A 25,903-nucleotide genomic window follows, 5' to 3' on the forward strand; every position below is an offset into this window, starting at 1 on the left:
GCAGCAGGAGCTGCAAAAACGTCACCAAACAAATGCGAATTAAGCGCGTTTGCGAATCTTACGCTAAATACAAGCAGTTGCATATATTTTTTTACTTTTAGGAGTATGCTTAATAATGTGTTTTATTAACTCACTTGGTGCTTAGGGTTGACCTGGGGCCTCCAACTTCTGCACTTAGTATTGGGGGGTGAAATACATAACCACTACACTATCGTGGCACATCTAAATGTAGCACATGCAAATGAATAATACCTCATAGAATTGTACTTAAAACTATTTTACCCATACTATTGCCACAACACTAACAGCTTAGCTCATTAATGACATCTGTAATAATCGTTATAATCTCTACTTACCTACAGAAAATAAACGTTGCTCACATGTCAGGTCACTTTTACACAAAACCACACTTGGCTAATTAGAACGCACCTGCGTGCTCCTAATGACGTGTCCGGCATACTCTCCGGCCTACTCACCTGCATTTAATTCACTAATTACAGTGTTACTTAAAAAGACCTTGCTTGGCTTTCTGTGTTGTTGGGAGATTCACAATTCTGGGTAAGTAGCCCTTAATGGTGAAATGTTTCATAATCTCTGCAGTTTATTGCTGTACCTTGCTCAACACTCATGTTTATTTATTGTCAAGGTATTGGTGAGCTAGAGATAGAAAATGATGTTGAACGGTCTTAATGCTAGTGGATTTTATGTTGAAGGTTAGTGGGAAAGTCTTTCATTAGCTGCAGAGTTTGAATATTGAGGCAACTGTGTAGACTTGGGATGTGCCTTTGCATAGAGACCTCTCGAATGTAGTGACAGAAATAAATATTATCCATCTATATTTATTTATTTATTTGTTACCTGTTTACCCTTCCCCCACAGATATTGGTCCTGGATAGTGTTTTTTGGGTGTCTACAGATTGCTTTTTGACATTCCACATTTGTCTGTGTGTGTGGTAAGTAGAAACCAGATATTGTTTATTACATACCCCTTGTTAAAACACTTTGCAGTAAGAATGTCCATGCTGTTAATTTTTTTTTTTTTCTAATCACTTTGTTTGAAGTGTTGTTGTTTTTTGGACTGAGTCATTAAGGAGAGCAAAGCATCAAAAATAAGTAAATGTTCTAGTGGTCAAACCATGTTACAATGTAAGGGGTGCACATTTGTTGTTGTTTTTTTGCACATAAGATAAATACTGCCTGCTTCATGTAGCACACACTTACTTGTTAGCTTTAGCTTTACCCTGACATTTAAAGATGATCTAGAGCATGTCCTACCCCAACTATAAATCTGTCCCCACATTTAACATTTACCTCCCCCTCCAATGCAACATGGTTTTGCCCAGGTGCAGAGTTACTCCTTCTTTATTCTTTGCTCTCGCTAATGACTCAGGCCGTCTGTATTTAGTGTTCCACTACCTTGACAGTCTTACGCCACAACAATTGTAATATAAGTAATGTGAATTTTGAAAGGGTATATGGCGATGGTAAGTATCACGTTTGCAAGCACTTTGGTGGTTCTATATGAATAGATGGTGGTTGGACAAAGAAGAGGTTTATTTTTCCTAGTTGTAGTTTTTAATGTTTTGGTTTTTTTTGCTTTTTTTCTCTTTATATCCCACCTTACACATTACTTCCATCTACTTATGGACTGTCCTTTTACACCAAAAAGCGTGACGATGAATTACGACTACTTTGTAAGTATTGGTTGTGTCATTTGTGGCAAAGTCAGACAATGCCAAGTGTCCATGTTTCACCTAAGTGCTGGTTTGTAATCTTTTCCTTTTGAAACACATACAGGCACTCCTGGAGTTGGACCACATTCTGTTTCACGAGGGGCCTGCTCCTCTGCCCCGTCCGAACCAGCAACTACAACAACATCGCCGTCCGAGGGAGCGCATCTTCAGGCCACGTGTCAGCCTCTTTGGGATGCCAGATGCGGAGGTTGTCCGTCGCTATCGGCTTCCTCCACATCTGATCTTGGACACCCTGCGCATTGTGGAGCTTGACCTTGAGCCAAGGCGCATCATCCCGACAGCAGTACCGCCTTTGACCAAACTTGTGGCGGTACTGCACTTCTGTGCCACTGGTTCATTCCAGTGCACAGTCGGGGTCGCGGCAGGTATGTCCCAGGCGACCTTCAGCCGTGTGCTGGAGGTTGTCCTGAGGGCGTTTATGTTGCGGCTCCGGCAATTTATCCATCTGCCACTCGATGAGGAGTCTCTTGTGAGGATCAAGCAGCAGTTTTCCACCATAGCTGGCTTTCCGCACGTCATAGGGGCTGTAGATGGGACGCATGTGGCCCTGGTACCGGTGAGTGGAAATGCTTCGGTTTTAATGAACCGGAAGCATTTCCACTCAATCAATGTCCAGGCCATATGTGACCCGTCTCTCCTGTTTCGAAACCTGGTTGCGAAATGGGGTGGGAGTACCCATGACTCCTATGCGTTTCGTAATTCAGAGTTGTGGCCTAGATTGCAACAGAGGCAAGGGGGTGTCAGGCCACACGGAGATGCGTGGCTTCTTGGTAATTATGTGCAAAAAAAATGGTTCTGCCAACTCTAAGTTATTAATAATATTGTTTGAGAAACCTAGAGTTGTAAAATATAATATTGGACTTGAGATGTTACTGTTACCAAATGTGTTATATAGTGCATGTGCCTTGTATGTTTAGTTTCCGCTACTATAGAGTGATAGAATCAATGTTTACAATAGTGAGCTATATAATGGTAATGTAGGCCTATTTTTGAAACTCGCCTAGTAGCAAAGGGTATGTGTCCTGTGAATAGTGGACGCCGCCAGGTGTGTAATTATTAGTTCGGTGTACATTGTCAATGTCCAATGTGGATTGTGCTTTGTTTAGCAGCCATTAATAGACATGGGTAGTTTTCATTGGATGCTAATTATACAGTATTATGACTTTGTAACCTTACTATTTAGCCTAGAATGTAGTTTCAGGTCATATATTTGAATGTTACCATTTAATTTCTTGCAGGTATAGTTGTACTCTTAAATGGTGTTAATCTTGCTTTATTTGTCTTTCCTCTCTTCCTACATAGGAGACAATGCGTATCCCTCCTGCCCTTGGCTCCTCACTCCTATATTGAACCCACACACAGAGCGGGAGGAGGCCTATAACTCCGCTCATAGGGCCACCAGATCGGTCATTGAAAGAGCCTTTGGCGTTTTGAAGGCTCGTTTTAGATGTCTTGACCGGTCTGGTGGCGCCCTCATGTATGATCCCAGGAAGGTGTGTAAGATCATTGCTCTGTGTGTGGTGTTTCATAATATTGCCATCAGGAGTGGGGCACCAGGGGTCCTGGACGAGGTTGCTGGGGTGGACGAGGCGGGGGTGGACGAGGAGGCGGAGGTGGAGGAGGAAGATCTTGGAGACCCCCCTCATGAAGCAGTGCGTGGCTCCAACTTCAGGAGCTATGTTGTGGAGACATATTTTTGAGGTAATTCTTTGGGGTTGTGACATTTTATATCTTCACATTTCAAAGATCTGTGGTCAAATCATGTGCAAGCTTAGTCAAGCGTAGATTATCTAAGGTATGGTAATTCAAAATGGGAATATGAATAGACATGGCCTGGTGTGATAGTGAAATGTTTATTATGTGTAATAATAGGGGAAAAACCATGGCAAACTGTATTTTACCTTTACAATGTGCGTAGAAAGTATAGCTTCATGAATCTAAGTTTAGCCTCAATGTCTTTTGCTAAATGCACGTTAATGGGGTAGATTTAATCTACAGTCTAATGTGGCAACATAATTGACGTTTGGTTTTCTACAGTTTAAACAGTCCAGACTTTGCACACTTGATGCTTGTATTAGCTGAGGCACCAAAGGTGCTAATGGTCTAGTATGTATATGTCCCCTAGTGTGAAAATGGTGTGAAAAAATAGTTCTAGCAAAAATGTACCCTAACTCTGCTCATTTAGCCATGTGAGGTTTTTTAGTTTATTGATCTGCACATATAGTGTTGAAGTGCACATTATTGACACTTTATTTGTTTTTCTTATATCTACAGCCTTTAGATTACACTTGGCCTGCAGTGCTGGCTTTTCTGCCATTGCACTTCCCTTTGGAGTTGGATGTTGCCATGGTGAAGGGTGTTTTCAAATGTAAGTAGTATAGTGCTATCTGCACTAAAATGTGATTGGCCAGTGAGTGTGCTCCATACAATAATGTCGTCGTTACTAAGCCTGCAATGTGTGGTTGCACAAACAAAACATATGGGCAGATGCTAGCTATGTAACATATGGGTTTGGTGTTTCAAATTAAGTCAAATAGTGCATTCAGAATCCTAGGTATAGTCCAAACACACAAGCCATTATTATACACTATAATATTACTGGCTTTTTTACACATGCCAATACATTGCTCAATCTCTTGATATCAAAATGCAAGTTGTCTGACCTAATATTGCCATATTAATTTGTTGCCTTTCGTTCAACAGGGTGTGTTGGCGTGGATTTTGGATTTGTGCAATTCGTGTCTCACTACATGTTGTTGAATTTCCCCAGAGCTCCAAGCCTGCTTATGTCTCTCTTCAGTCTGGCCAGATTGTCATCTCTTAATTCAAGGAATTTTTACACACACAGACCATTACCTTGTTTGCTTTGTTTTTGTCAGCACATTTGAATTCATATATGTAATAAATCTAGCCTATGCTGCAAATGTGTCAGCAATCAGTTGTCATGCCATTTTGTACCATTACTACAGTGCACTGATTAATATTTTAATACCCATAAATCCATGTGTAGTGCTTTCAAAACTATTGTGGAACAGGTTTTATTTTAAATGAATATATGAAATCTAGGTGTGGTTATTTTCTCCTTTGCCACAGATTCACCATAGCCTACAAACACGCTCAATGGGGTAAATGTATAGTTTTAGAAAATGGCTATAGTGTGGAGGTTTGTATGTGTGTTTGGTGCTTAGTAGTAAATTGTTTGGACACTTTCAGCTTTTAGAGCGAACATGTGATGTGCGTAGGAATATAGGCATCACATTACAGGTAAATGTATATAAAGAAAGCAAAAATGTTAGCAGTGTCAGGTCACACACTACCAACTTTTGGCCCTGGGCCAAATGGGATAACAATATTTTTCGCTTGTGCTAGTGGCACTTTGTTTCAAAGTGTTCCAACACCCACATGCCAGACACAAACCACACACTAACAATTATGGGGAATGCATTAGGGCACTAAGCTAGTGGAGTCTTGCTACAAGGCCATAATACCATCACCTAGGGCCTGAATCATTAGTAATCTTCTTATCTTGTGCAAAAGGTAAGATGCTTATTGTTATGAAGAAACGGGGAGATAAGAGTGAAGCAAAGATGGATTTTCATCCTAGCGTAAGAAATTCGTCACTTATGCAGTGGCTTTTGCTTCTTATCTCCCTTTTCTGAGCATGAACAGAGTGGATTAGCTTAAGATAAGCAAAAAATGACAGATAAGATCCTTAATGAATCAGGCCCCTAGTTTGCTAATTGGTCAAGGCAGCTATATGTAAACTTACAGCCACCATAGATACTCCACATGAGAACTAGTTACATTAGTCTGATTACCCATTGTTAGGCAGCAGTCACTTGATATGTTTGCTGAACCTGATAATGCAGGTCTCCAATGTTATTGTGGTGTAGAAATGTGAAATGTATTCTCAATAACATTTTCATGTAGCTTGTCCTCTTAAAGTGGAAAGTAGTGACAAATTAACATTCCACCTTTGTTTCTCTTCAAAGTGTGTGTTGTAATACCACCTATGTCTGTTTAAACATGCTAGTCAATGTTAACAATAATTTGCAGCATTTGTCCATGCCTTGGGCAAGGGAAGTACAAAGCCTTAATGTACAGATATCCGCCCTTTAGGATTATGGCTCCATGTTCAAATTCCTTTACCACCATCTAATCCAGGGGTGGGCAAACCTGTCCTCAAGGGCCATATCCAGTTCATGTTTTTAGGATTTCTTTAATCATGTACAGCTGAGTTAATCTATTTGGCTGGGTCAGTAATTATCCCACCTGTTTCTACAGACAGAAATCCTAAAAACATGAACTGGATATGGCCCTTGAGGACAGGTTTGCCCACCCCTGATCTAATCCAAGAGTGTTGGGCCGAGCACACAGTATTTTGAGGGATTAATGTCTGGTAGATATTGTTGATGTTTACATTGTTAGGTGAGGCATCCAGTTTTTTTGGCTTATAGAGGGTGAACGTGTGCAATGGGTACCTGTGTCTGTATTGGCAAGAAATCACAACATACCAAGCTTCACACGATAATATGTTGCCCGTTATAGAAAATTGCTTGGCCTTGCATAAATGTTTTCCAAAACTGGAAGGGAGCCAAATCCAAGTGACGTGCCCACTTTAACAATGAATGTATCAGTGTACATTACGTAAGAAACTCTAGGGTCTGTTTGTTATAATAATGTATTCAAGGTTCCAGATTGGTTTAAACTATCATGGATTGGGGGGATCAGATCATAGAGTTTGGAAAAGTCTTTGCAGGATAGAGGAGTTTGGTGGACAAACTACCTCTTGGAGTCTACTTGTATTACAGAGTGTGCTTCTTTGCCTGACCAAACCATATCTATACTCCAAGCTTTTTCATTTGCGTCTTACATGATTAGTCAGACACACAGCACTACATACACCCTTATAGTGTGTCAAACTGTCACGTTAGTCTGTATTTCTTGATCCGAATCAGGGACCCTTGGGATTACCTGCAGCAGGTGTGAATCTGAACAGAGCAGCCTGGATGATCTTCCTGCTCATGTTCTTGCTGATTGTCCAATCTAGCAGGGGAATGAGCAGTCTGAGAATGTGGACACAAACACTGATTTTGTAATGCAGCCAGAAACACTGGGGCCAATAACTATCCACTGGAGAGAAGTGTGTTGTTCAGGCAATGAACAGATCACAGCAGCAGCTTTAAATGGTTTGTCCCAGGCAACTATTGGCTGAGCACTTAATGGGATCACAGGTGCTGAATCTGGTTGATCTGGAATGATCACCTGACTGCATCCAAGATGCCTGTGCACATGCAGCAGAACAAACAGTGTGTGTTTGATTACAAACGGAGCTGTGGAGGACGGGAATGTTGCTGACGACCAGAAGGCACCCAGGTAGCCGTGATATGACAGCGGCTGATGGGGTAAGTGCACCTAAGATCCAAATGTGAGACCCAACCTATATGTGCTTAGTGCAATAAGGTCATGAGGTTACATGTAAATAACTGTTATGCTAAATGACGTCGAGTGTACCACACACTGTGCATTAGCACTAATCTTAAATACAAATCCCTTATTAGATTTTTAGAATTAGCACAGATTCTTACCTGTACAAAATAGTAGTTAACAATATTTGTCCTGTGCCATCATGGGAAAAAATGTTTTTAAAATTATTTGGGTTCCCTTAACACCTGTCTTTTGTGGCTCCTTTGTGTTAGGTTACAGTTTGCAAATGCAATACTTTCTTGACCGAATGATTTGCCCTACCTCTAAAGGGGCACTGTAGTTGCAGGTTGTGTTTGCAATTATTTAGTAAGGCAAATAAAGAAACACTGTGGCAAAAGCATTAAGAAGCTTACCTTGATACACCTCTTGTTTAAGTCTTCTTCAGCAAACCATGGGCCAGATTCATTCTGGAAAGGTAAGGCAAAGTAACTAAGCAAGGGCAAAGCATGTCAGTTTGGAGGGGGATGTAAACCAAAAATGTCATTGGAGATGTAATTTTGGGGTAGGAGAGGTCCTACCTGACATGAACATTTCAGTGTACAAATAAGCTATCAAGTATTTGTGCGGTACATTAGGATACAGAAAATTTTTTTTTTTTCGTGCTCTAAACCTATTGCTATTTTGCACCACTTGCATTTTAAAAGGCTTTTGAGCAGCATTCAGAAATATGTATCCTTGACATCTAGGTTCATTACTCAATCAGGGCCATGGCATGGTTTTGGTCAGCACACTGATATTCGATACATATTTGTTTGAATACGTTAATGAATCAGCCAGTTTGTTTGGAGATTATACTATGGTTAGACTTGATAACAAGCATTGTTATTACAAAAAACATTATGGAATCTGCCGTAAAAAAGAAATAGACATTTCAGTAGTAGGAATTTTTTTTTATTATAAAAAAAAATAAAAATACATATTTTCGTCATATATTAAACTATATTTGTTAGGTTAAAACAATACAAATTACTTTTTCCGTGTTTTTTTAAAGCCGGTTGGACGGGAGGCTCCCCTACTCCGACTTCTTGTCACCCGTGATGTAGAGGAGTCAGAGGAACCAGGCAATGGGGCAAGGCAAGCGGGTTGTGTCCGACGAGGTGAAGGTGCAGGGTCAGGGGATGGGGATGGGGCCACGACAGGCGAGGGGGAAGTGGGCACAACGGGGGATTGGCCATAGCCACGAGCAAAGGCAAAACACATAAGACGACATAGTTCGGGATCAGGGAGGGCGGAGGCGACAGACACATCAGGGAGGGCGGAGGCGACAGAAACATCAGGGAGGGCGGAGGCGACAGAAACATCAGGGAGGGCGGAGGCGACAGAAACATCAGGGAGGGCGGAGGCGACAGACACATCAGGGAGGGCGGAGGCGACAGACACATCAGGGAGGGCGGAGGCGACAGACACATCAGGGAGGGCGGAGGCGACAGACACATCAGGGAGGGCGGAGGCGACAGACAACTGGGTATGGGGGCTGCCGAACAAATAATCTGAGCTGGGTGAAGGGATTGTGCCGGAGGTGCGTTGGGAGTGGACATGCAAGATATCACCCAGGAGTGTTGCAATATTTGTCACTGAAGTATTTAAATTATCAATTTTGGTGGCGAGTGTCGTCAGTAAAGAGGTGTGTGTGCTCATGAAATCGGAGAATGTGTTAGTGAGACGGTCGATTTGCTGATCCGTGTGTTGGACAGTGCTTGATATGTGTGACAGGTAAACATTCTGTGCAAGAGTGACGTCTTTAAGATTTTCGGCTGCGCGTGCGAGTGTCCGCTGCCTTACATATTCAGCTGGAGCCAGCTGAGGCTCCTCCACATCACGGGCAACTTCTTCATCCACCGGTGAAGCAGGCGCCTGCTGCTCACATGCTGTAGAGAGATAATAAGTAAAATAAAGTAATTAGAATCAATGAGTAAGGTGCGATATTATATTGGCAAAAACATCTTACAACGCGTGATGTAGCATTGGTAAAGTGTCAGCTTCCCTTGAATGTGCTAGCAGCCCTTTCCGCTCCCCAAATACAAACATTGCCACTTATGGTCTGACATTTTAGGATGAGCCCTTCATATTGAGACCATTTGTCTTCAGTGTGTAAATGTCATTTCCTACTATGTGATAGGCAAACACATTGTGCAATTGAAGTTTACCTTCACACACACATCCTGAGAGTTGACACTTTTACTCAGACAGATACAAAGCTTTACAGACATTAAGAAAGCAAACTCATCATGTACCTAGTGGAGCGGCCTCTCCTGTTCGGGGTGGGCTAGAGCCAGTGTCTATGTCGCCCACCCCAACTATCTCCACCAGGGCTATTGCAGCCCTCGCCCGCTCCTCGAGGGGTGTTAAAGTAGTACGTAGTCGAGGCCCCCCACCAGTGCCTTGAGCATGCCTGTGAAGCTCAACAAGCTTCGCTTTCAGGCGTCCTTTATAGTCTGCCCATCTGTGGAATAGACAAACATTATTGCCTCACATAGTACCTTCAACTCAAAATGACACATTTTTCAATCAAATACATTGCACGTTTGCTAATCACAACAATTTAACCTTCACATACAGTAATACAGATTTTGCTATTTTGAAGCGCGTATAATGTGGTAAACATATTATGTCAATGTGACCAAGGGCCATGGTGTTCGTTTCTGAAAACAAAGGGCCTGATCAACAAATGCATTGGAGTCACAAGGTGGTTTCACCTCACAGGTGACTAATGCTACTATGTCACAAAATCCATATTTATCTCTAGCGATATCTATATATATTATTTGACAAATACACACAGTCAGTAAAGTTAAATAGGGCTATTATTTTTAAATTTAATTCGTACCTTTTCTGTACTTCAACCTTTGTACGCTCATACGGAGATATTTCATTTATGAGCCTTGTGATTTCCTGCCAATGGGTTTGGCGCTCACGTCCGGTTATTTGGCGGTTCCCACTGTGGAACCTCGCCAGAACCTCTTCTACCAGCACCTCCAGCTCCTCCTCTATGAAGTTGTTTTTACGCCTAGTTGGCAGCCCTGGTGCCTCCACATTACTTGGGCCAGCATCAGACATATTCCTATTTCAAAGATAAGTTGTGTCTTTATAGGCAATGCACACAGTCAGGTGGTGATACAGAATCTAAGCACATCCCCCCCCTACATAAGGTACAATTTCACAAACTTCTAACTAGGTCTAAAACACATGCCCCTTATTATAATAAACATTGTGGTTTGTCTATTTAACGGCCATTTAGTTTGACCACTGCATTTTGACTGACATATTAGTCAAATACTATAGCAACATTCTCCTACTACTACTACTACTCTTCACTTTTCAAACCATAACATTGGTTTACAGGTTAGCAACACACCAAAATGAAGGATATCACTCAGTTGCAAACCCTATATTGTGTAATTATTATTAATATTTGGTTACAAATCGGCCAACATTTGGACCCATGTGTCCATCAATGCAATGAGCTAGTTATTATGCCGTTGAACAAGGATAAGTTTCAAAAGAACTTAGCATACTGTAGGCTACTATTGAAAACTTTACATGTTAAATGTGAGGCCAGGGGCCCTTTGCTTAGCAGTTTTTTTAACATTCCGCCCACACATATTGCAGAGCAAACAGTTTACTACATTAGGAGATAAAAATATTTTGGAACTATCCAGAAATTTCAGATAAATTCTTATACTTTTCTCCAAAGTTTGGCACAAAAGACAAAAATTATTTTGATAGTCAACTGGGTAATGCGTGGTATGGGCTGCGAAAAAAAAAACAAATTAATTTTTATAAGCAAGAAAAGGTAATGTGGTAAACAAAGCTAACCTCCTAATTTGAATATGGATAAGGTTCAAAAGAACTTAGCATACTGTAGGCAGAAAACTTTAGGAGAACACAAAAAAAAATTAAATCTTTCAATCTCTGATTTAGTTTGGTACTTACTGTTTGTTGTTGGCTTTTTAGAACAATCATCCAAATGTAATGTAATTAAATCTTGACTGTGCTCTATCCAGGCTAAAAAGCGAATGAACAGGCACTAGACCAAAGCACAGGTGGGTTTAAATGGAGTGTTGAATTAATAAACCAGGTGTACACTCTTCTTCCTAATTGCGGAGCACACTGTACTCGTCTCAGTGCAGGCGCCCGCCATGTTCTTGGTGGGAGAGACAATCAGAGTCAAAACACAGGTGTGTGAAAGCTCCGCGTGTGACGTGAGCACGCCCATACGTGCTCAGCGAACCAATCGGAACGCAGAGGCCCCCATTTTGTGTTATAGACATTATACCAAAATGAGGGCTGCAATTTTCAGCAGGCGTGAGCTGAGAGTCCTTGCAGAGGGTATGGACAATGTACCCTCTGGACGGTATGTGTCCAACGAGGTGAAGGTGCAGGCCTATCAAAGGGTCCGCAGACGCCTCCGCCTCCGATACAACATTCGGCGGAGCACCGTTCAGCTCCAACGGCGGTGGAGCGATCTCCGGCGCCGCCAGCCCCAGCTTCTGGAGGAGCTCCGTAGGGAGATCAGAATAAGTGAGTTCTCTACTAATCGCCAAAAAAAAGTCAACATATATATATATTTGCTCTATGGCCCTGATTCATGAAGGTTCCTTAACTTGAGAAACTTCTTATTTCAGTCTCCTGGACCAAACCATGTTACAATGCAAGGGGTGCAAATTAGTGTTCAGTTTTGCACATAAGTTAAATACTGACTGTTTTTTCATTTAGCACACAGATACTTGATAGATTATTTGTACACGGAAGTTTAAAGTTGATATTTGTGTGCTACATGAAAAAGCAGTCAGTATTTAATTTATGGTCAAAACAGATTACTAATTTGCACCCCTTGCATTGTAACATGGTTTTGTCCAGGAGACTGAAATAAGAAGTTTCTCAAGTTAAGGATCCTTACTGAATCAGGCCCTATGTTTGTAAATATGTTCACCCTAAACACCTGACATGGCCTACATAACAATGTGCAAGCACACTATAAAGGTCATGCCCCTTCCAGTCCACCCAAAAAGCTTTGGCTCCTGTGTCCTAAATGTGTCTGCTAACCATTTACTGACCTAAATGTTTTTGTGTGACAATTCTCACCATTAAGTGTGGTTTAGGAAATCAGGCATTCTAAGTCTTGACCCGAGTGCTGTAACTTGCTAGTCTAACCTTAAAAACATTTGGGAGTGGAAGATGTGTTGTCATTATTGGGCCAAGATTTAAAAGGCACGTTTCAAATACAAAACACCTTAGTGTTTAGACTGATTTTTGCAAGCTCCCATAAGATGCAAACAGATTAGATAGTGTGCTAGATATAGCTAATCAATTATTACTTAACTGCCTATTTAGACTCTTTTAGACTGTAAGGTAGTCCCAACAAAGGGTGATTTCCAAAGTATACTCAACATTCAAAGCTTTTTGACCTCCATCCACTAATTCGGTGGTCCTGTAGAGAACTAATTGACCAGGGCCAAGGGAGTTTGATGACTTAAAAGCACCTACATGAAAAAAACATACTACGGCCAAATGTGAACAAAACCTAATTAGGCGGCCAGTAGTATGTTTGGGGAGTGTGGTAGACAACACATGCAAATATGGAGCAAGCCTCCAAACTCCACACATATGTAACTATCATCAGGGAGTTGAACTCCTGACCCCAGTGCTGTGAGGCAGACGTGCTAACCACTAGACCACTGTGCTGGGCTGACAAGTCATGTGAAATGCTTTGTGTTCATCATGTTTACCTCCTTGCATTGTTAGTAGCAAATATTTATGCCTGCTGACAATGTAAAGTTGATTAAATATGTATAATCACCTGATTGTCAAAATACAATAGTTTTTTTCAAATGGTGATTGTGTTAACATGTCCTTTTGTTTATATTTCCTTTTTTCAAACAGACCGAGCACGCTGGGAACGCCGCCAACGCCGCCGGGCATTAGTCGAGGCGCAGGCAGCTGAGGAGGAGGAGGAGGAGGAGCAGCAGCCAGTGGCGGTGGCAGTGCCACTGTCATCGGAGGAGGAGGAGGCGGCGGTGCCAGTGGCAGTGTCGCAGGAGGAGGAGGCGGTGCCAGTGGCAGTGTCGCAGGAGGAGGAGGAGGCGGTGCCAGTGGCAGTGGCAGTGTCGGAGGAGGAGGAGGAGGCGGTGCCAGTGGCAATGGCAGTGGAGGAGCAGGAGGAGGAGGAGGCGGTGCCAGTGCCGGTGCCAGTGGCAGCAGCGGTGGAGGAGGACGAGGAGCAGGCTGACCGGGAGCCCCAGGATTTAGCGGACTCCACATCAGGCAGCCAAGAGGCAGTGGAGTTGGAAGATTGTAAGTATTTGCGATAAGTGATGGACATAGTTATACAAGATTGACATGTGCATTATACTTGTACATAATCCCTGCTGTGACATATGTTGATTAAATGGTGCCTTAAATGCCACAGGTCGAACACTTATAATATCTGCCTATACATTTTAGGCGCATTAAACACTCAAACCACAGCCATAGCCATCTTAACACATGGGCACGCAGGGCATTGGGCAAAACAATGTGGCCGCTAGCCTGGTCAAATCGTCAGTATATTAATGACTTGTTTATAAAATCTAATATACACCAAAATCGTTTGAATTCCTGTGAGTGATTGTATAGGTAGTGGCCCATGTAGTGCATAGGACCTGGGGCCAATAATGCTGGATAAGACAACCCTGTACATGGCCCTCTCCCCGTGGCTCACCAGAATTTAGTACATTGATTCGAATGCCTTCTCGATGTCTAATGTGCGTGCAAATGGTTTTGTGGCCAGAGGCCTAAGTTTTGAAAGTAATGTAACAGTAAACATCTCTAGTAAATCCTGTCTGTTTGATGAAATATGTATCCATGTATGTAATGTTTAATTTCTGATTTCTTTTAGCACCCACTGAGGAAGCTGGCAATTGGCCTCCACCACCACCCACCGCAGCAGAACTGATGGCCCACATGGGTCAAATTGTGGAGGACCTGGAAGGCCTCCACGTACATATTGGGAACATTGTAGGCAACCTGCGTTTTAAATTGGCCTACTGGGCCTCATTTCGATGATATTTTATTTATTGATGTATATGTAAATAGTTTGCAAAGATTGTTGTGTTTTAAAAATATATAACTTTATAAAAAAACAAACCTTGGTGTGTGTGTCTTTATTCATCTCATTACACAACATGTGGGTATATATAATAGTCCGAAAAGAGTAATGAAGAAAGATGTTTTGCTTATAACATCATTTGTAAAACACAAAAGGATTTCTTTAGCTATTTGCATGTAATCCAAAAGTAACATGTGCCCTCCACGAACAAGCCACCCCTATAAGAGGTATTGCATCTGTAGGCCCTGTGTGCAAGATAAAATCCAAAAATGTCAAACGCTCTAGCTAGTTACCAATTCCCCCAAATACATATGTCATTGTAGTGATAGTCCAAGGTTACATTCAAGTAACAGTGACACATTGAAGAGAGCCTCGAAAGTGTACCCAGAAGTGGCGTCAGTGGTGTAAGGCAGAAGTGCAAGCGAGGCAAAGGACCATCGTACTGGAGTGTGGAGAGCGGCCTGTTTGGATACAGCTGAGTACATGACATAACGTGTACGCCATGGATCCAGATGAAAGTCTATTTGCTGACAATGTTGCATTTACCTCCAAGGAAGCTGTCACCTACAACACCCCCCCCCCCCCTTAGTCCATTTAGAATACTCAATGTCAGCATGCAGCTAATACTGTGCATGTGAAGTATAGGCCGTGAGGCTTCTTGGATTTTCCCTCCAAATAAATATTTACTTTCAATACAGTATAAATCAGAGGGCATATTTTACAATATGGTTGAGCGTGTATAACAAATGCAAAATAAAAAAAAAAACATTGTGTCCCATTTCTTGTTAGGATAATGATTCCAGTCCACACATTAGTTATGGGTATGCTCAGTATTTGAACTCATGTCTGCTGTGTTGTGAGTCCAAAGTGCTAACCAGTGAGCTACCTGTGAGATAGGTATTTTGTGAGAAATTTGTGTGAATAATGAAGAGTAGTATTAAGTGTGAGGTGTCTGTGTAGCACGCATGCTGTATTGTTGGTGTTGTCTGTGTATTTTCATGTCTCAGGTTGGGGTAGCGGGTAGCTGTCCCCATTTGCATACAGTCATTCCTGAGTTGTAATCCAGACAGAGACCCTTCCTCTGTGTGGAGGTTGTATATACACTCTTGTGTGTATCCTTTATGGAAGAGTATGCTATGCATTCATTTTGCTGAAAAGGCAAAGATGTATTCACACCACATACATTTTAATACATTCGTTATTCATGTGTTTTTAATGTAGCCGTGTGCATGCATTTTGCATACTATACGGCGACTTGAAATCGAAGAAATCCTAAACACAGATCGTGAGCAATGTGTTTTGGACAAGTGTGTATTAGGTTAATTAGTAGCAAAGGAAAAACAACCGTCCAGAGTGTTGCACATCATTGTTATTTGTCAGTGATTAATGAGTAGAGAGCTATGTCGTAAAAATAAGCCCCAGGCATTTATGTTGTGTTGTGTGTAAACAAACTGTTGGGTCCCTCCCACAGTGGGCGTGAGGTTTGCATTGCTTGGCTTGTCGTCAATCAGTTGAGAGCCGTCGCTTATGCGTGTAGCATGTTTAAAGATCCGCAGGTGGGTGTGTTTTCTAACGTTTGCGCTGCTTATTTCCGTCCCTTAGACCACATGGGGGTGTGTTTTTGCTGTTTGAGGTGCTTATTTCGGTTTACGTCGCTCAAAGTATGCAACGCAGATGCGTATGCGTTTGCGAATTTTGATGAATCGGGCCCCTAGACTGTAAGCCCCAATGTGGCAGGGACTGATGTGAGTGAGTTCTCTGTAAAGCACTGCAGAATCAGTGGCGCTACTGAAATAAATGGTGATGATGATGATGATTCTGTATTTCTCCTAATACTAAGGGTTCTATACTGCTATAATAACGCTACCATGGAAACCTCAAACAAAAAGAACTATTACACTTTTAGTCTTAGTTAAAGCTGAACATATATGTACACTGTGACCATATTGATGAATGGATGTATACAAAACTCAAGCCACTACAGCACTACAGCAATGAGTGACATAATAGGGCACAACAATTAGCAATTACATGATGAGCAAACAGAAATAAGTTTCATAGTACATGGGGACTGAGCAGTTATCATACTAATATGAAGCAACCATGGGTGCAACAATCAGGGCAAGAGATGATGAATAAGACAAGGCAGGAAGTGATTAACATAGGTGCAACAATAGCTATGATAGGGAAGCGAGGAAAACACAAGGTAAGAGGGCCCTGATCATGATCGCTTACAATCTAGATAGAAGGGGCAGACACAAAATGGGTGATAAAGAGTGGGTGAGTAAGTGTGAGAGGGCAGCAGGGGATAAGTTAAGATGAGGGCTGGCAGGCTTTGATGAAAAGATGAGTTTTAAAGGTGTGTTTAAAGTCTTGGATACTAGTGGATAGTCTTATTGGTGTGGGAGTGAGTTGCACATTTAGGAGAGTAACACAAGAAAGAGGTTACATTGATCAAGGTGAGAGATTACAAGAGAGTGAAAAAGAGTTTTGATGGAATCTATGGTGACAAAGGTTTGAATCTTGGATATATTCCAGGGGTGGAGGTGTTAGGATTTGGAGAGGGACTATATGTGAGATTTGAAGGAGAGGATTACATCTAGGTAGGGAAGAAAAAAGATATGTTATGTAAGTTCATCAAGGGAGGAGATGTAGAGGGAGAAGAGCTGGGAGCCAATAATGGAACTGTGGTGAATTTCAACAGTTAAAGAAAGAGTGGGGTAGGTGGAGTCATGTGTAGAGATTGATAGGGAACAGTTGGTGAGGTAAGAAGAAAACCAGTAGAGGACTGCATTACAGGGAAATATCGATTGGAGTGTTTGCAAAAGGATGGAGTAGTAAACAGTATCAAAGGCAACAAAGAGGTCAAGAAGAGTTCTCCCTTACACTTAGCAAGGAGAAGGTAGTGATGGAATTTTTGGTAGAGTGGAGGGAGCGGAATTTTGATTGGAGTGGGTCAAGAAGGGAGTGAAATGATGAGATGAGAGAAAGGAGGTGAGATGGTTGTACATATCCCATTCAAGAAGTTTGGATACAAAATGAAGGTCGAATATAGGGTGGTCATTTTCGAAGGAGGAAGGCTCAAGTGATGTATTTTGAGAAAGTTGAGAAAAGAGCATGTTTAAAGGAGGAGAGGATGGCACCAGAAGGGAGAAATAGGTTGAGGAGGTGGGAAAGGTTAGAGCAGGCATCAAGAGAGAGGGAGGAGTGGAGGTGAGAGTTGATGTGGTCAAGTGGGCAAGTGGAGGAGGGAATGGGTGATAGAAGGGTGTAGACTTAATCAGATATCAGAGTGAAGGAAAAGAAGGTGGGCTGCTTTGCCAGCAGGGTGACAGTCTAGAGCAGGGGTAGAGATAATCCAAAGAGGAGGCTGGGAGGGGGGACAACGTGGGTAGATAAGGGGTAAGTGGAGTGAGAGGGGACTCATGTTGTGACATATGTACTCAATTTTGGAGGTGTAGTGTGTTAATGACAGAGAGTGAGGAGTGAGAGTGGGAGAGGGGAAAGCAGGGAGTTGAAGGTGGCAAAGAAGCATTGGTAGTTGGAGGGAAATGTGAGGTTTGAAGGCCTGTGACTGTTTAGTGAATGATAGGGCAGTAATGTAACAGGAGAGAATGAACTGGAAGTGAAGGAAGATAACATAAATGTGTGATTTTCTCCAGAGCTGTTCCACGACACAGGAGTATTTATGAAGAGATTGGGTAAGTTTGGAGTGCCAATATTGAGGAGGGTACTGGCAAAGTTATTGACAGTCTGGCTGACAGAGTGAAGTGCAGTGGTAAGGTGATGGTGAGTGGGGGAGGGGATAAGACAAAAAAGGAGGTAATCTTGGTAGAATCAATGATGTCCAGGTTACACTTGGTGAGAGTAACTTTAGGGAATGGGGAAGATGAGAAGGGTGGGGAGATTTTAAAAGATTGGAGATGGTGGTCAAAGATAGGGAATGGTGAATTGTTAAATCAGAGACTGTACAGAGGTGAAAAAGTCCAGATCAACAGCCTTTGATCGAGTATCATATTAACTTCAGCGACTCTTCATACTACATGTCGACTCCAATGTCAGCTGCGGCACACTAAAGTAAACAAAATCTTCAAAAACTTTCCCATAAAGCAGAACATCACTGGTGTAAATTTTGTACCTCTAATGATTTCTTCACATATACTTCTGTAAATCACTCCTATCTAAATGCTCTGGACACTGCAAAACAAACATATTTCCAATTTCTCATCTATTCTCAGGTGTCACGTGCCGGGTGATCAGGCTCCACACCCGATCCCCGGCACTCTTAACTGGTACCGCCGGCCACTCCTTCCATCCCGGCCGCCACCATCTTCATTGACCCAATCTATTTATTCCCTCTGCTCCCTTCCTATTGGATGATGTATTTTGGCTCCAAATTTAAAAGGCACCTCCTTCAGATGTTTGGTAACTGTTCTTTTAGTTACCTCTGAGGTGCTAGACGTGGCTCCATTTTCACCTGCTGTGTTTTCTCCCTTCTGCTGGACTACATTCCATTTCTACCTGTTGGCCACAGAGCTGACACTCTACAGAGTACTTTTCTGCAATTCCAGTGGCAACATGTTGTCTGCAGAGCTGACATTCTACAGAGTTCATCGCCATTCCAGTGGTAACCTGCTGACTGAAGAGCTAACATTCCACAGTGTACTTGCCGCCTTTCCAGTGGTAACCTACTGTTAGCAAAGCTGACACTATAGAGAGCATTTTGCCACCATTCAAGTGGTAACCTGTTGTCCGCAGAAATGACGCTCTACAGAGTATTTCATTGCCATTCCTCCAGTGGTAAACTGCTACCTTTATTTCTAATCTCATCGTGTTGTCCGCCATTGCAAACCATCCTTGCACATTCTCCTAAAGATTGCGCCTGATATTCTTAGTAGGGGCTGTGACCTGCGGGACAGACACAGCAAAGACCAGACCGCCTTGCTGCGGGCCCTGGTGAAAACCGCCTCCCCGTCAGACTCTGTGGGCTAGATTTACTAAGCTGCGGGTTTGAAAAAGTGAGGATGTTGCCTATAGCAACCAATCAGATTCTAACTGTCATTTTGTAGATAGTACAAAATAAATAAAAGCTAGAATCTGATTGGTTGCTATAGGCAACATCCCCACTTTTTCAAACCCGCAGCTTAGTAAATCTAACCCTGTGTCTTACTTAAGTAGTGCTAATCTTGGCAAATCAAAGAATCCATTACCCAACCGTGACAGCAAGAACAGGCCATGTCGGATCCGACTGGGTAATTATCAGCCAAAGACATGCTTCAGCATTTGCTTAACTCAGTGGAACAACAAGACAGTCCAACATAAACTCCTACAGTGTTTTCAGACGCTTGCGGCTTGCATTGAGACTTTGCAAGTGTTTCTAGCTTCACCGGCTGAGAATCCTCCTGCGCTAGTGGCAGCATCAGCTTCTACCTCTACCCTACATATTCCAGCTCCTTCCAAGTTTGATGGGGATCCCAAATCTTGTCGTGGTTTCCTGAACCAATGCTCCATACAGTTCGAGTTGCAACCACAAAATTTCCCAACTCAGAAATTCAAGCTGGCATATTTAATTTCTTTGTTGTCGGGTCAAGCTTTAGCTTGGTCTTTCCCCGTCTGGGAGCAAGATGATCCACTCCTGGTAGACCGTGCTGCCTTCATTGCTGCATTTTGTAAAATTTTTAACGAGCACGGACAAGTAAATACTGCAGCATCCAGTATTCTTCGTTTCCGCCAAGGAACCTGTTTTGTGGTTGAATACGTTATTCCATTCAAATCTTATAATCTGAATTTCACTGGAATAATGATGCTTTGGTGTTTACCTTCTGGAAAGGCCTCTCAGACAAAATTAAAGACGCCCCTTGCCTTGCAGGAAATTCCAACAACCCTAGATGCTATGATTTTGCTATGTAATCGTGTGCACCTCCGCTTTTATGAAAGATCTTCCGAGAGGGATAGTACACGGTGCCCTGCGGTCAAGTTAGTTCTTCGCTTTCTTCATCCAGTGTTGGAGCATGAGCCCATGCAAATAGGACATTCTCGTCTGACTCCGGAAGAATGTGACAGGAGAATCAAGAATAAATTGTGCTTGTACTGCGCGGATCCTGGTCATCTGCTGAATGTCTGTCCCAAAGATTAGGAAATGCCAGGCCCTAACCTGCTCCGGAGAGGTCAGATGAGGGCTCTCTAAAACCTCTACCTCTCTTGATGTCACTCACCTGACTGTGAGTGCTTCTTCTCCCGTTGTTAGGAACCGTGGCCGCCCACCATCCTGATGGTCTGCGCATGCGCAGGCTCTATGAACTCTTCAGACCTGTTGCTTTTAGTTAATTGGCTGATCAGGCAACACTCCCTATTTAAAGCACCTGTGGTCATTACCTGGTTGCCTGATCTTGGAGTCTCATTCCCTGTGAGTCTCTGAAGGTGTTCCTGTGTTTCTCGTGTCTTCAGCTCCAGCTGATTCCTCGCTACTGCATTACCGGTTTCCAGACCGCTTCAACTCTCCTGTGTTTCATCGTGTCTTCAGTCCCAGCTGATTCCTCGCTACTGCATTACCGGTTTCCAGACCGCTTCAACTCTCCTGTGTTTCATTGTGTCTTCAGTCCCAGCTGATTCCTCGCTACTGCATTACCGGTTTCCAGACCGCTTCAACTCTCCTGTTTTTCATCGGGTCTTCAGTCCCAGCTGATTCCTCGCTACTGCACTGCCGGTTTCCAGACCGCTTCAACTCTCCTGTGTTTCATCGTGTCTTCAGTCCCAGCTGATTCCTCGCTACTGCTCTGCAGGTTCCAGACCGCTTCAACTCTCCTGTGTTCATCATGTCTTCAGTCCTAGCTGATTCCTGACTACTGCGGTGCCGGTTGCCAGACCGCTTCAACTCTCCTGTGTTTCATCGTGTCTACTATTCCTGCTGACCTCCGCAAGAATCATCATTGCTCCACTCGTGTTATGTTCTCTGTCTGTGTGCTTCACAGATACGGATTACCGCTACCACTCTCCTGTGGTCTCTACTCGTGTCGGCGTTCAGCCGCTCAGCTATCCCTGTGTTTCTCTCGTGACAGCCTGCTCAACTGAACCGCGGTATGCTTATCTTTTATTGACTTTACCAGTTTATTGCATATCCGCTTGGACTGTGTTCTGCTTATCTACGGAGTCCTCTATTTCACGAAGTTATAGATGCTATTGACTTTGTCTCATATGTCCTGGATCTCAGTAGTGACTTTGTATCTCCAAGCAGCACTAGTCATTTGCTATTGTATTATATATACCATTGGAATCAAGTTCCTTGTGCTCTCCGTGTTACCTTTGATGCTCCACTCATCTACCTTAGTGCCTATCCTCACATATATATGCAGTTGTACAACTTGCTGAACGCAGACCACTGACTCCCTGTTTCCTATTGGCACCAGTTACAAGTTTCCTCACTATAAGCAGTGGTACAACTTGCTATACGCAGACCACTGACTTCCCCGTTACCTACTTGCACCTGGAACCAGTCCCATCATTACAAGCAGTGGTACAACTTGCTGTACGCAGACCACTGACTTCACTACCTCCTATCTATCCCTGGACATTCCTCTCACTATAGCAGTGGTACAACTTGCTGTACGCAGACCACTGACTTTCCTCACGTCTTCACGTCTATCAAGATCCTCGTGTTCATATTGTTTAACCCATAACCCGTTGCTGCTAGTCATAGACTTTCCTCTAGCATCCTCTCACCATCTGCTGATTCTCTTGTTCCGCTAGTCACCCTGCTACCAGAAGATCACTGTGTGCATACACTACTCTGGTAAGACTAAATCTGGTGATATCCTGGGCAAAGACGCCTAGTGCCCTTGACACTTGAAATTCCTAAAATCTGCTCCTTTTCTGGCATTCTCCTTGGCCTTCAGGGTTTCATTTATATCTCTGCTCTCTTAGATTCAGGAGCAGTTGGGAATTTTATTTCACTTACTTTACTTCACCCCTGGAGGTTCCTGTTTCTATTGCGACCATCGATTGGTTGCCCGAGCAATATCATTCATTCTTGGACATCTTTGATAAAACCCGTTCAAAGCATTTGCCCCCTCATCGATCATAGGAATGTCCCATTGAAGTTCAGGCATGGAAGACTCCTTCCAGAGGCCTGGTATACTCCCTGTGTTTACCTGAGTCTCGGTCCATGTCTGAATACATTAAAAAAAATCTTCAATGGGGCTTCACCAGACCTTCTTCCTTGCCCGCTGGAACGGGGTTCTTCTTCGTGAAGAAGAAAGATGGCTCCTTGAGGCCGTGTATTGACTACCGGGGTCTCAATGCCTTAACCATCATAAACCGCTACCCCATTCCTCTCACTACGGAGCTCTTTGACCATATCAAAAGAGCCAATGTCTTCACCAAATTAGATCTTCGTGGAGATTATAAACTCATTAGGATAAAAGCAGGAGATGAATGGAAGATGGTGATTAATACATGCAATGGTCATAACTAATACCTTATAATGTCGTTCAGTCTGTGCAATGCACCGGCAAGTTTTCAAAGTTTTGTCAATGAAATATTCAGAGTCCTTCTCTATGTATGTGTGGTCGTGTACTTTGATGACATTTTGATCTTCTCCAAAGATATTTCCTTTCATCGCCTCCATGTGGCAGAAGTTCATTCCAGGTTACTCCTAAACCAACTCTTTTGTAAACTTGATTAGTGTTCTTTCAAATTTCATCAAATGCCTTTCAGGGTTACATTGTGTCTGGATCTGAATTGTGAATGGATCCTGATAACATTAGAGCATTCTGGAGTGGCCGCTTCCATTAGTCTTCAAGCCTATTCAACGGTTCTTTGGGTTCGCCAATTATCAAAGGCATTTCATCAAAGATTATTCCACCATTGTAGCTCCTATCATGGCTCTTACCTGGAAAGGTTCTAATCCCGAATCTTGGTCTACAGCCGCCATGGAGGCCTTAGAGTTCTTTAAGAACACCTTAGTGTCTGCACCTGTCCTCAGAAAACCTGACACCTCCTTACCGTTCTTCCTGGAGATTGATGTCTTTAATGTGGGCATAGGAGCAGTCTTATCGCAGAAGTCACCTTGAGGGCAGTTTCATCCCTGTGTTTTTTTCTGTAGTAAATGTCTTCCTGCGCAGAAGAACTATGCCATTGGAGACAAGGAATTACTTGCCAGCAAGGCAGCTTTTATCAAATGGCGTTATCTTCTGGAGGGTGCTCAACACCCAGTTATCATTTTTACTGACCATAAGAACCTTCTATATCTCCAATCAGCACAATGTCTGAATCTCAGACAAGTACAGTGGTCACTCTTCTTTTCCTGTTTTGACCTTCGCATAACCTTCAAACCAGGGTATAATAACAAGAGGGCTGATCTTGTGCATTTTCTTTGGACAATTCTTTCAGAGGAAACTCCTTTTTGTCCCATCCTGGACCCCAAATATCTCATATCCTCCACAGTGCTCACATCTCCAACCCCTCCACCTGAGAAGACTTTTGTTTTCCTCTGGTCTCCGCAAAAAACTCCTGAGTCATTTCCATTCTACTCATTTTTCTGGTCACACGGGGGTCTATAAAACCATCAAATTGGTGTCTAGAGGCTTTTGTTGGCCAAGCCTACACTCCAATGTTAAGAATTTTGTTTCTCCTGTGTTAATTGCACCCATCACAAAGTCTGCCCACCAGGCTCCCTCCTGCCATTTACTTCTGTTACTCATTCCACAGGAACCTTGGACCCATATCAGTATGGACTTTATTTCAGACCTTCCACCCAACAAGAAATGTACCACTATATGGGTTGTAGTGGATCGGTTTTCTAAAATGGCCCATTACATCCCACTGTCTGGTCATCCCTCCTCTCCTGTTTTGGCATCTCATTTTGTTAAGGAGATATTTTGTCTGCATGGCTGTTCCGCCGATAAAGTCTCAGACCATGGCATCCAGTTTGTGTCTGTTTTCTGGAAACTGTTGGAAATTAAATTGAATTTTTCCTCTTCATACCACCCCAAATCCTACAGGCAGACCGAACGGGTGAACCAGGATTTAGAGACCTCAGGATGTTTTCTTCAGCCAACCAAGACAACTGGGTTGTCTTGGTTGACCTCCTACCCTGGGTTGACCTCCTACCCTGGGCCGAATTCGCCCAATATAATGCTTTTCATGAATCTATCACTACTTCAGCCTTTTTTTGTGGTCTATGTACATCATTCTTCTCTTCCCAAATTTTCATCCCTCCCTCCCACGTTCCTGCTGCTGATATGTTAGACTGGTATTTTCTCTCCATCTGGACTCAAGTAAGGTCCTGTCTTAAGAAATCCTCCATTTGCTACAAACTGTTGGCAAATAAGAAACGACAGGTATTTCCTGTCTTTAAAATCGCAGATAGGGTGTGGCTATCCACCCAAAATATATGTCTCAAGGTTCCATGTATGAAACTGGCTCTGCGGTTAATTGGTCCATGTAGTATTTCCCTGTCTGTTTTAAATTGCAGTTACCTGCCTCTCTTCTTATTTCTAAATCCTTCCATGGTTCTCTGCTGAAACCTTTGATTATAAATCTTTTTTCATCTGTATCATCCTGCACCATTCCAACAAATCATCATAAAGAGGAGTTTGAACTCAAGCAAATCTTGGACTCCAAGTACTATAAGGGTGGAATAAAATATCTGGTGGACTGGAAGGGCTTCAACCCTGAGGAACGCTCCTGGGTGAGTGCTTTCGACATTCATGCAACTTTATTTTTGGAAAAGCTTCATGAGAAGTTTCCCATTAAGGCTAGCAGTAGGCGCGCTGTGCCCACCTTTAAAAGAGGGGGGTACTGTCACACATCGGGTGATCGGGCTGCACACCCAATCCCCAGGGTTCTTACCTGGTACTGCCAACAGCTCCCTCCGTCCCGGCCACCACCATCTTTATTTCGGGTCTACGCATACCTATTACCACCCATTAAACAATCCGAACAGGACAATAGCCCTCTGACAAACATTGCTGTTTGACCGGTTCATAAAGCATACTAATCCTTTTTTTTTTTTTCGTTTTTTGATTTTAGCTTTGCAATCTGATTGGACTGAAATACAATATGTAGATTTATCCCTATGTATTCAACACCCATTGTCCCATAGATTATAAGCCTGAGAGCAGAGCTGTCTCACCTCTTTGTCTGTTTTACCAAGTTTGCTGATTACTGTGTTTGTCCCAATTGGAAATCGCTACAGAATATGTTGGCGTTTTATAAATAAATGATGATGATGATGAGTGGCCACTGTGGTGGGAGGGCGAGAAGGTCCATTGAGAAAAATAAAGGAAATAGGAGAAGGAGATCATTTTGAATGCAGCAGGGTCAGTAATATTTTCTATAAGGGTATTAAAGTTCCCCAAGATAAGGGAGGGAAAGAGGATTGTAGATAACTGTCACATGAAGGTGGGCTGGGTGGAAGAGGAGGATGAAATGTACCTTGAAGGAGGAGAAAGAGAGGTCAGTGTGTACAGGAGAAGGACAAGGGATAGTCAGGTTTTAATTATTGCATATCAAAATATTACAAGTGAAAGAGCAACAAAATTATAGGTTCCAAATAGGGCAGTGACATAACATGGCA

The 25,903-nt window shown here is 42.8% G+C and overlaps 2 protein-coding genes and 1 long non-coding RNA gene across 4 annotated transcripts; 2 read left to right on the top strand and 1 right to left on the bottom strand.

Moving 5' to 3' along the window:
- The first annotated feature begins 3,926 nt into the window (after nucleotides 1–3,926).
- On the top strand, nucleotides 3,927–4,689 carry LOC142103784 (uncharacterized). The gene is made up of 2 exons (XR_012679434.1): nucleotides 3,927–4,122; nucleotides 4,458–4,689. It is a non-coding gene; the product is annotated as an uncharacterized LOC142103784 (long non-coding RNA).
- A 3,318-nt stretch (nucleotides 4,690–8,007) lies between these two features.
- LOC142103789 (uncharacterized) lies at nucleotides 8,008–11,117 on the bottom strand. 2 transcript variants are annotated; one of them, XM_075188007.1, is made up of 4 exons: nucleotides 10,924–11,117; nucleotides 10,069–10,302; nucleotides 9,476–9,684; nucleotides 8,008–9,109 (listed from the first exon to the last, which is right to left on the bottom strand). In XM_075188007.1, exons 2-4 carry the CDS (start codon nucleotides 10,296–10,298, stop codon nucleotides 8,208–8,210), a joined length of 1,341 nt encoding a protein of 446 aa, XP_075044108.1. In that variant the 5' UTR covers nucleotides 10,299–10,302; nucleotides 10,924–11,117; the 3' UTR covers nucleotides 8,008–8,207. The 2 variants fall into 2 exon arrangements, with proteins under 2 accessions (XP_075044108.1, XP_075044098.1); XM_075187997.1 differs by lacking the exon at nucleotides 10,924–11,117 and having other exon boundaries at nucleotides 10,069–10,654.
- Nucleotides 11,118–13,023: 1,906 nt separating this feature from the next.
- LOC142103803 (uncharacterized) lies at nucleotides 13,024–14,300 on the top strand. Its single transcript, XM_075188019.1, has 2 exons — nucleotides 13,024–13,535; nucleotides 14,119–14,300. Exons 1-2 carry the CDS (start codon nucleotides 13,073–13,075, stop codon nucleotides 14,283–14,285), a joined length of 630 nt encoding a protein of 209 aa, XP_075044120.1. The 5' UTR covers nucleotides 13,024–13,072; the 3' UTR covers nucleotides 14,286–14,300.
- The last annotated feature ends 11,603 nt before the right edge of the window (nucleotides 14,301–25,903 follow it).

The sequence above is a fragment of the Mixophyes fleayi genome, chromosome 1, assembly GCF_038048845.1.
Source record: "Mixophyes fleayi isolate aMixFle1 chromosome 1, aMixFle1.hap1, whole genome shotgun sequence".
Lineage (NCBI taxonomy): Eukaryota > Metazoa > Chordata > Amphibia > Anura > Limnodynastidae > Mixophyes > Mixophyes fleayi.

What these genes read in the sequence shown, in the direction of transcription:
- LOC142103789 (XM_075188007.1), bottom strand. Translation starts at nt 10,298, where the DNA reads ATGTCTGATGCTGGCCCAAGTAATGTGGAGGCACCAGGGCTGCCAACT. An exon ending in AAGGTTGAAGTACAGAAAAG is followed by an intron (nt 9,685 to 10,068) that starts GTACGAATTAAA and finishes TCTATTCCACAG; the next exon opens with ATGGGCAGACTATAAAGGAC. An exon ending in AGGAGAGGCCGCTCCACTAG is followed by an intron (nt 9,110 to 9,475) that starts GTACATGATGAG and finishes ATCTCTCTACAG; the next exon opens with CATGTGAGCAGCAGGCGCCT.
- LOC142103803 (XM_075188019.1), top strand. Translation starts at nt 13,073, where the DNA reads ATGGTGATTGTGTTAACATGTCCTTTTGTTTATATTTCCTTTTTTCAA. An exon ending in GGCAGTGGAGTTGGAAGATT is followed by an intron (nt 13,536 to 14,118) that starts GTAAGTATTTGC and finishes GATTTCTTTTAG; the next exon opens with CACCCACTGAGGAAGCTGGC.